Here is an 11,118-nt window from a genome sequence, read left to right on the forward strand (position 1 = left end):
AAGGTACTTTTTCTTGTCTCAAGAAGGGTAGAAATACAAGAACACACACACACACACACACACACACACCCACACGTGTTTAGTTACAGACTTGAATTCAAAGCCTGGCATACACACACAGTCTTGTTACGTGGCGGCTGATAGCGTGATATATAACTAAGTGGGAATTGGATAAAAGGAGCGTTTGAAAAGTGAGACAGGCCACAGACTGATGAATAGACGTATATGATACAAAGTCTGAATAATTAAAAGACCACGATATACTCACATGACCGACGTACGCACTTCTGTGACTTAATCTTTTAGCCTTTTATTTGCTTGCCAAAGTGCAGACAAGGCATGATATGCTGCTTTACACTCTCTCGCACTCACAGACAATTACGTACCGAAACAATTGAGATTCACCAAATTGGTTCTTTGACTTTACAACTTCTGACAGGGCAAAGCCTTATTGCCCTGAAGGTCAAAGGTCACTGCTCACCGCTTCAAAAAAATCAATGAAGTCATATTAGAGCACTTGATGAACACTTCCTAGATCTACAGTATAATGGTGTTGTCAATATGTGCTCATACGATGACCACAAAAATATATGTTGTTCATCAACTATCAAATGACGAGGCAGCATGTCGTCCCCCTTATGTCTCTCTCACCGCCTCCTTTATCTTCCAGAGGGCTCATCTCAACTTTTCTCCATTCGGAGCTGGGGCCGCCCTTTAGGGGCTTACTGGAAGCCCCAGGTCTCCATGTAGGGATGTGGTGAGTGTATGGTCCTCCATCCCAAATAGCATTCTGTCATAGTGCTTCCATAGAATCCATTGTCGCAGTGTGAGATCTTCATACAGTAAATCCCACAAGTCATCTTGAGTGTTTGCATCTTTGTTTTGTGGAAAATTCTTCTGGAAACAGATTCTCGGCATAGAGTATCTGATTCCAGAACCAATATGTCTCCTTGCTTATCCGCATTCCACGTTTTGAACTTTTTGTTTTGAATCAGTTTGTTCAAATCTTTTGGCTTGTGTTCATGTTGGTGGTGTGCAGCACATGTGTAGATAAAAATATGTATTCATGCATTCACCTAATATTCCTGTAAAAAGGATTACCAGAATCAGTTTTAACTTGACAAGGCTAAACACTATTAATGTCTAGTAGTGTTGTCCCGATACCAATATTTTGGTACCGGTACCAAAATTATTTCGATACTTTTCTAAATAAAGGGTACCAAAAAAAAAATTGCAATTATTGGCTTTATTTTGACAAAAAAAATCTTATGGTACATTAAACATATGTTTCTTATTGCAAGTTTGTCCTTAAATAAAATAGTGAACATACAAGACAACTTGTCTTTTAGTAGTAAGTAAGCAAACAAAGGCTCCTAATATAGCTGCTGACATATGCAATGTGTCATTTATCATTCTATTATTTTCTCAAAATTATCCAAGGACAAGCGGTAGAAAATGAATTATTCATCTACTTGTTCATTTACTGTTAATATCTGCTTACTTTCTCTTTTTCTCATGTTCTATCTACACTTCTGTTAAAATGTAATAATCACTTATTATTCTGTTGTTTGGATGCTTTACATTAGTTTTGGATGATACCACATATGTGGGTATCAATCCGATACCAAGTAGTTACAGGATCAGACATTGGTCATAATCAAAGTCCTCATGTGTCCAGGGACATATTTCCTGAGTTTATAAACATAATGTACATTTTTTAAAAACGAAAGAAGATGTTGTGATGCCAAAAATTATCTATGTAATCATAATAGTATCGACTAGATATGATCCTGTACTTGGTATCATTACAGTGGATGTTGGGTGTCAATCCACCTTTGGCGTTTGTTTACATTTTGACGCCGGTGAGCTACGGTGTGTAGTGAAGCATGTTTAGCTATTCTTCATCCTGCAGGGATGATACTTGTAAGAAACTTACTTTATTTGTCGCCATGGAGGCGAGGATTAGTGATTTCGAAGTAGCTAATACACTGCCGACTGGGGCTGGACTTTAGCCGCTAGCTAGCTGCTAGCCATGTCTTAAAGCACCTCTTCCTGAGGGTGTTTCAGTGTTATAACTTCACCTTTATCGTTAGTTTTTAAGCCAAAATGCGTCCGTTCTCCCTTTTCTGTCTACACACTGTGTCTGCTTGTAAGTACTCTATGATTGTGTGCTGCCGAACATGCTCGTAAACCAGCAATGACACAACGTGATGACGACGGGGTTGTGGGGCGGGTTGCGGACCCGTACTTTTCAGAGGTGGTATAGTACCGAATATGATTAATTAGTATCGCGGTACTATACTAATACTGGTATACCGTACAACCCTAATGTCTAGTTAGCGATCATAGTTGACTGTAGCTGCTAGTTTCTCTTAAAATACTTTGATTGACAACACTTATTGAATGCATGGAGACTCTGAACAACAAGAGCATCCAAGAAGCTCAGTAAGGGTCTAAGAAACGTCTTTTGGAGATATTATAAACAATTCCATTCCGAATAAACGGCCCTAAAATGGTACAAAAACACCAAATCTCAAAGAAGTTAAATAGTAATAAGTAAAATAGAGTAGTAGGTATTATTGTTTCTGGATATACTATACAGCAGTGGTGCCCAAAGTGGGACCCGCTGGCCCAGTCCGGCCCGCCAAGTTGTTTCTTTTGGCCCGCAATGTCAATACTAATAAGGGTTGAACGTTATACCGGTATTAGTATAGTACCGCGATACTAATTAATCATACTCATATTAATCATATTCGGTACTATACCCCCCCGCGCTCCCGTCGTCGTCACGTTGTGATATTGCTGGTTTACGAGCAGACGAGCATGTTCGGCAGCGCACAATCACGGAGTACTTACAAACAGACACAGTGTGTAGACAGAAAAGGGAGAACGGACGCATTTTGGCTTGAAAACTAACGATAAAGGTGAAGTTATAACACTGAAACGCCCTCAGGAAGGACATGGCTAGCGGCTAGAGTTCAGCCCCAGTCGGCAGCGTTTTAGCTACTTCTAAATCACTAATCCTCGCCTCCATGGCGACAAATAAAGTAAGTTTCTTACAAGTATCATCCCTGCAGGACGAGGAATAGCTAAACATGCTTCACTACACACCGTAGCTCACCGGCGTCAAAATGTAAACAAACGCCATTGGTGGATCTACACCTGACATCCACTGTAATGATACCAAGTACAGTAGTCTAAGTTTAAGTTTCAAGTGTATTCACAATACCATATAACAAATACAATAGTAGTAAAATATCATCATTTAGCAGCATATCTAGTCGATACTACTATGATTACGTCGATATTTTTTGGCATCACAACATCTTCTTTCGTTTTTTTAAAATGTATAATATGTTTATAAACTCAGGAAATATGTCCCTGGATACATGAGGACTTTGAATAAATATGACCAATGTATGATCCTGTAACGACTTGGTATCGGATTGATACCCAAAGTTGTGGTATCAACCAAAACTAATGTAAAGTATCAAACAGAAGAACATGTGATTATTATATTTTCACAGAAGTGTAGATAGAACATGTTAAAAGAGAAAGTAAGCAGATATTAACAGTAAATGAACAAGAAGTTTAATAATTCATTTTCTACCACTTGTCCTTAATAATTTTGACAAAATAATAGAATGGAAAATGACACAATATGTTACTGCATACATCAGCAGCTAAATTAGAAGCCTTTGTTTGTTTACTTACTACTAAAAGACAAGTTGTCTAGTATGTTCACTATTTTATTTAAGGACAAACTTGCAATAAGAAACATATGTTTAATGTACCCTAAGATTGTTTTGTTAAAATAAAGCGACTAATGCCATTTTTTGTGGTCCCCTTTATTTAGAAAAGTACCGAAAAGTATCTGAATAATTTTGGTACCGGTACCAAGATATTGGTATCGGGATAACACTAATACATATTCATATTCTTTTAAGCTCATACAATCACTGACGGTATGTCTGCAAGGCTAACAAGTTGCCATCGGTCGAACGTGATCTACACTACTTTAAATAATGGCGGGCTGCAATTAAACTATTCACTTATTGTGCAGCTATACGCTTAAAATCACTTTGTTTGGCCCATTAACCATTGGCACATTTGAACTTTGGCCCTTGGAGACAAAAACGTTGGACCCCAGTTGAACAGTATATGATGCAGCCATCATTAATCAGTGACTTATGGAGACGACTCCCTGTTTGATGGCAGCTGTGTTTGATATTCCTTCTTCTGATCCCTCTGTGCGGAAGACGTCTTGGTTTTCCAAATGTGGAGTGGAACAACTCGACCAGGCTGAGCCGTGACCTCACTTTCTGGGGTTAAACAGGGACACAAACTTTGAGGCATGTCGGCTTTATCGAGCGACATCAGAGGGCTAACAGGCTTTTCCTCTCTAACTTATGCACTGAGAGTGAAGTTGTTTGACTCCATGATTATTTATTTTTGCTTTTCCTACTATGCTGTGCGTATGTTCTAGGTTTTTGCGTGGTACACAAATACAGAATAAATACAAGCAAGAAGTCTCCAAAACATTTTAGAGCCGTTCAACTAAGTTGATCTTGGTGTTAGATTCACTTGAAATCTCATTTACCGTATTTTTCGGAGTATAAGTCGCACCGGAGTATAAGTCGCACCTGCCGAAAATGCATAATAAGGAAGGAAAAAAACATATATGAGTCACACTGGAGCCCGGCCAAAACTATGAAAAAAACTGTGACTTATAGTCCGAAAAATACGGTATATCAATCAGTCAATCAATCAAAGTTTATTTATATAGCCCTAAATCACAAGTGTCTCAAAGGGCTGCACAAGCCACAACGACATCCTCAGCTAAGATCCCACATTAGGGCAAGAAAAAACTCAACTCAATGGTATTACAATGAGAAACCTTGCGGGCCATCAAGTGGATCTAGATCATAGTGTGAGAGTCCAGTCCATAGTGGGGCGAACCGGAGATCGTCTTGGGTGGAGACAAGTCAGCAGCGCAGAGACGTCCTCAACTGATGCACAGACCAGTGGTCCACCCCAGGTCCCGACTTTGAACAGCTAGCGTATCATCTGTGGAAGGAGATGGGGGCAGAGCAGAAAAGAGACGGCAGATCAACTGGTCTAAAAGGAGGGTCTATTTAAAGGCTAGAGTATACAAATGAGTTTTAAGATGGGACTGAAATGCTTCTACTGAGGTAGCATCTCTAACTGTTACCGGGAGGGCATTCCAGAGTACTGGAGCCCTAATAGAAAACGCTCTATAGCCCGAATACTTTTCTTTGGCTCTGGGAATCACTAATAAGCCGGAGTTCTTTGAACGCAGATTTCTTGCCGGGACATATGGTACAATACAATCAGCAAGATAGGATGGAGCTAGACCGTGTAGTATTTTATACGTAAGTAGTAAAACCTTGAAGTCGCATCTTAAGTGCACAGGAAGCCAGTGCAGGTGAGCCAGTATAGGCGTAATATGATCAAACTTTCTTGTTCTTGTCTAAAGTCCTTATGGACTATAAACCATTATGGTCAAAGATATTTTCCGGGACAGGAGAAGCTTGCTGTTTTTAGGGACCTATTGCCAAGATAACACAAGTCCTATACAGACCTGGACCTACTGTCAAGAAATTATTTCAAGTTTTGATGGAGCGCTTTTATTTTGACCGTCGAAGCTTTCATAGACTTTACGTTACTGGTTGACCAGATCAGAAAACCCACTGACCAATTGCATGCAGGTTGAACCGCCTTACATTATTCTACTCAACCAATCTGTTACATTTTACTGCGGGGGTCGTTCTCCCAAGATGCAGCAGGAACTCCAGAGGCGACGTGCAGGTGAGGCAATGATTTATTGTCCATGAAATCATGCAAAAATACAAAAGACCGAAAAGCGTACTGATAGCGTGAGAGCTATGGCGAAGCCTATGGGCCACCAGGTGACCCGCCCTTCTATAAAAGAACACAGATTAGAACCTTCTAGCAGCCTTTTAGATCCGACCATACGTCTCCTGTTCCTACGCTACCAATCATCTGAGCTCCGTCCTGTTTCTGGAGTTACCGACTGATGCAGATTGGAATGGCTGTCTGATTGATTTACCTGCATGTCGCCTCGCGGATGACTGATGTTAGACTCTAAGGATCCTCCCCGCTGAACGACCCCTACTGTAATACACGTGACCGCCTTTGAGGTGATGATCCGTGGAGGGTGCACAGATCTAGGAATTGTAGATGAGTTGCTACTAGAGCTGTCAATCAGAGAGGGAATTTCGCTGCTTTCGCTGTGACCGTCTCGGGAGACGGCTGTAGATTCATCTCCATCTAATTTTGTAAGTGATGGCGCTGTCCTAATTTTCCCGTATGGTAGGCGTCGGTCTCTAATGGCTGCCTGATCAAAGTGTGACACATGTGCTCAATCTCTTTGCTCCATTTATTTTATTTGATCTGCCTGCATCGAAACCTCCCAGTCTGCTTGTCATCCACGCTGCTTCCTCATCCTCCAAATCATTGTCTGATCTTTTCAGCTCCTCATTGATCCATCACCAGAATGCAATTACTGTGGAACCTCGAAAGTCGGGACGTAGTTCAACCTCTGCTTTGTTGGCATTTCTGCACATTTTCCCATTGGAAATAATGGAAAACTGAATGAATCTGTTCTAAGGACAAACTGTCATTATGAAAGCTTTGTTAATGAACAGGCAATGTTTTAATTAAGATTGTAACATTTTTAGTGTGAAAAGAAGTGTTTTCATCCAGCAACTGCATTTTAATAAAGTTAAAAAAAGTATAATTTTAAGTCTACACTTCACCAAGTAGAACACCGAAGTTAGTCACTGTCAGTATTAGGGTTGTACGGTATACCGGTATTAGTATAGTACCGCGATACCAATTATTCATATTCTGTATTTTACCGCCTCTGAAAAGTACTGTCGTTACTACTATGATTACGTCGATATTCTTTGGCATCACAACATCTTCTTACTTTTTTCTTAAATTTATATTATGTTAATAAAGTCAGGAAATATGTCCCTGGACACATGAGGCCTTTTAATATGACCAATGTATGATCCTGTAACTACTTGGTATCGGATTGATACCCAAATTTGTGGTATCATCCGAAACTAATGTAAACAAGAGAAGAATAGAGGATTATTACATTTTAACAGAAGTGTAGATAGAACATGTTAAAGGATAAAGTAAGCAGATATTAGCAGTAAATGAACAAGTAGATTAACAATTAATTTTCTACCACTTGTCTTTAATAATGTTGACAAAATAATAGAATGGAAAATGACACAATATGTTACTGCATATGTCAGCAGCTAAATTAGGAGCCTTTGTTTGTTTACTTACTACTAAAAGACAAGTTGTCTAGTATGTTCACTATTTTATTTAAGGACAAACTTGCAATAAAAAACATATGTTTAATGTACCGTAATATTTTTTGTTAAAATAAAGCTAATAAGGCAATTTTTTGTGGTCCCCTTTTTTTAGAAAAGTACCGAAAAGTATCGAAATAATTTTGATACCGGTACCAAAATATTGGTATCGGGACAACACTAGTCAGTATGTTATTTTCTTTTTGCACTGCATCCCTCAACGTTTTAATAACTACATTTCTAGTTTCCCATTTCCACAAATTTTTTTGAAATGAATATACGAAACATAAAAATGCCAAAACGTGTTTTACCCTTAAGCTTGGAAGACAAGTACACATATTGGTAAATAACACTGTGCAATTCTAGTTTACGATTTCTACCAATTTTTCAAATCAATATCCAAAACGATAATACGCTTTCTACGCTCTCAGGCTGAATCCCAATTCTTCTCCTTTCCCTTTTGTCTTAGCCCTTCGCCTTTGATTTTACACATTCATGCGAGCCGAGGTAAGGGGAAGGGCTAAGTGCCAAGGGGTGGATAACTCTCGGAAACCAAGTATTATTGATTTTCATAGTAATGAAGCCTCAGTTTTAACAGGTATTCAATCTTAAATCGTAAATTCTGCCATTGTGTTTTTAATTGCTCGTCATACAAGCTATCTTACGCGGCTGTAGCAATTAGACTACGACGTCAGACTCGCAGCAAACAGACTTCACTACAATTTATTACATTTAATGAACGGTTAGGCAACTAATCTAGTTTCAGAATTTACATTAGCCATGTTAGAATGTTGTTTTTACTTTAAAATCCTTCGTCATATCAGCTAGCTAACACGACTGTAGATTGTAAACCAACATTTCTGACCAGCAGCAAACAGACTTCACTAAAGTTTACTACATCTCATGATTACACCGCTAATTTACTTTCAGTATTTATAATAGCCCTTTTAGAATGTTGTCGACATTTCTGACAAACTAGCAACAAAAGACATATTTCTTCTTTGCGATTATCGGTACCCTTCTGAGGTGGCATTACCGAGTACAACAGACATACATTTGTGGAGGTAGTCTTTTCAGAGTTTCTTGAGATTTGGTCAAACCGCGCTTTCAAGGTTCCACTGTGTTTAGCTCGCCAGTCAGAACGTGACACCTTTTCATCTTCTGTCCAAATCAGGCGTTCCAGAGGGCATGTCTTTCCAAGGGGGACACCACCACGCTGCGGGAGCTTCTGCGCTGGCGGCAAGCGCAGTGTGAGGGGCGGGGCCACTGGAAGCAGCGCCCGTCTCAGACTTCGCCCTTGCCCCCCACGCTGCTCTGGTCCAGCAGGAAGACTTCCCCGTGACCTTAGGACGGAATGTTTCGAGCTGCATAAACCTCAAATGTCGTATTTCACGGTCGCAGACCTGATGGAGCCTTGGGGTCGCCTTCACCCTGCCAACCATGAAGCACTTTGTGACTGGAAAGCAAATTCCCAGGGACATCATGTACAGTACATGAATATTTATTTAAGAAGATGGCATAGCTGGGTTAGAGAACAAAGTTAAGTTACAAGGTCTAAAAAGAAGAGAAAAGCTGGTGCTGATTATACTTGATGTGCTTTCCTGCGACTGACGTTTACAAGTCAACAGACTTCTTAACACACTCTAGCTACCAGAAACTTTTCAGGTAAACCGTTCCAACACAGAGGTACCTCAGTAACATCCCAAGGTGCATCCCTCTTGTTTCCTGTTGCCTCCATCCTTTGAGGAAAACCTTTGGACGCAAACTACCGTACTTACCTTTGTGGTAAAAAAGAGAGCCAACAAAAAAACACGCTTTAAGTATCAGAAGCTTTCCAGGTACTCGACTCCAACACCGACAACGTTGTTTGTTCTACATCTTCAACCACAAAACAACCACAGATCCCGCTGAACTCAGTACTATCACAAAATGCAGTTACCTCCCATCTGCTTACTGCCAGGTACCAAAAACCATTCACAGTTCCAGCACTGAAGCGCTGGTTTGTGTTACGTCTTCAGAAAAAAACAACAACCGCAGATCAGGCTAGCCTCCCAAAGTGCATTTTTCTGAACTCTGCCTACTACCAGCCTTTGAGGAAGACTTCTGGATGCTGAAGCTCGGACAGAGAACACACATTCTAGGTACTTAATACTTATCAGTGACAGAGATGGTAGTCCAACGCTCTTGGTACTTCCTCGTCATCGGATCCGACTACCTTAAGTAACATCCCAGGGGGTGTTGCTCTTGACTTCTGTTACCAACATCCTTTAAGTGAGACATCTGGATGCTGGTGATCAGACAGAAAACACACACACTCCAAGTACTTAAAACTTATCAGTGACCGAGATGGTAGACCAACGCTCTAGGTACTTCTTCATCTTCAGCAACAAAACCACCACGGATCTTTCAGTTACCCTCAGTAACATCCCATGGTGTTTCCTCCTGACTTCTGTTACCAACAGTCTATGTGGAAGACCTCTGGATGGAAACTGCTGCTCTTAACTTTCTGGTGTAACGGACATCCAACAAAAACAATCTGCGACAAGAAACATTTCAGGCACAACATAACACGCTACCCTCAGCTACATCCCAAGGTGCATTCCTCTCAACTCCTATGGCCAACAGCCTTTAAGGAAACCTTCTGCACACAAACTATGGCACTTACCTTTCCTGTGGAATTAAGATTTGACTAAAAAAACACCCCAAGTACCAGGAACTGTTCAGGTTAAACAAAATGTAGACCAACACTTTGGTAACCTCTACTGCCTTAGCCTTGAGGAAGACTTATGTACGCAAACTACTGCACTTAACTTTCCAGTAATCCGACCAATAACATCTACAAACATGAAGCTGTCCGTTTGAAACTCAGTGCCAAAGCGTCACAACAGTTCTGCTACACCTCCCTTTCCTCACAGTCTTAAAAAGACTTGATCAAAGCTGCTCCTGTGGCTCAGCGAGGATTCCGTAAACTGTTCTTGAAAGTTTCAAAAATGAAGACGATCTCTGTGTTTGTACAGAATCCTCCACCGTTGGTGTGTCTGGACTTGCACTCACGACCCGTGTATCTCTTGAACCTTCCCCCCCACCCTTTGGTGTTTGACCTCCTAATGGCTGAAAGCAGCTGTACGGGTGTTTCCACAGTAACCGCCGTGTAAATAGTGACTGCTGAAGCGCAGAGATGAATCCACGCTGTCTGAGATAGAAGAATGTCTTGGGTTCGATGCAATGACAGAGGTTTATTTTAAAATGTGAATACTTTGTTTTTATGACAATTAAATCTTTCTACTGTATTTAATCATTCATATTTCACTCCTCCCTTCGTCTGACTGGTTCCAAAGACACAAAGCAGTACCACCGCCGTGATGAACCTGGCGTTTCCTGGCTAGCCGGCGATGGGCAAATAATTGTAAGCAGAGTATCAATGCTTTGAATTGATTTCTCTTTACCACCCCGATCACCCTCAATGTGTGTGATTGATTCTGCTTTACCAATCAACAACACCATCACAGGATTGATCGCGGCCGAAGTCTGTGCATGACGACGCATTAATACTCTACCAGGAAGCAGTCCATTTCTGCCTCGACCAAACATTTTATTCCGCTGTTGCTATTGACTTGTTCGGTGTTCTTTGGTGGACTGGATGACAAAAGTTCCTTTTATTATCCTGTACTCTTTTTAAACCGTTTTAAAGCTAGGTCCATCACTTTCACCCCTAAGTTCCTCAGCGATTCCCTTGACTTCTTAGTTG

The 11,118-nt window shown here is 40.6% G+C and overlaps 1 protein-coding gene across 6 annotated transcripts in view; it reads left to right on the forward strand.

The window, feature by feature from the left end:
- The window catches only part of myo16 (myosin XVI), a 257,282-nt gene extending 246,610 nt beyond the window's left edge, over nt 1-10,672 (forward strand). For all 6 annotated transcript variants that reach the window (XM_061971132.1, XM_061971135.1, XM_061971134.1 and 3 more), the window contains one exon: nt 8,545-10,672. In XM_061971132.1, the coding sequence (XP_061827116.1) occupies nt 8,545-8,712 (168 nt within the window). In that variant the 3' untranslated portion in view covers nt 8,713-10,672. The remainder of the gene's footprint in view (nt 1-8,544) is intronic.
- Nucleotides 10,673-11,118: the final 446 nt, after the last annotated feature.

This window comes from Nerophis lumbriciformis, linkage group LG13, assembly GCF_033978685.3.
Source record: "Nerophis lumbriciformis linkage group LG13, RoL_Nlum_v2.1, whole genome shotgun sequence".
Taxonomy (NCBI): Eukaryota; Metazoa; Chordata; class Actinopteri; order Syngnathiformes; family Syngnathidae; genus Nerophis; species Nerophis lumbriciformis.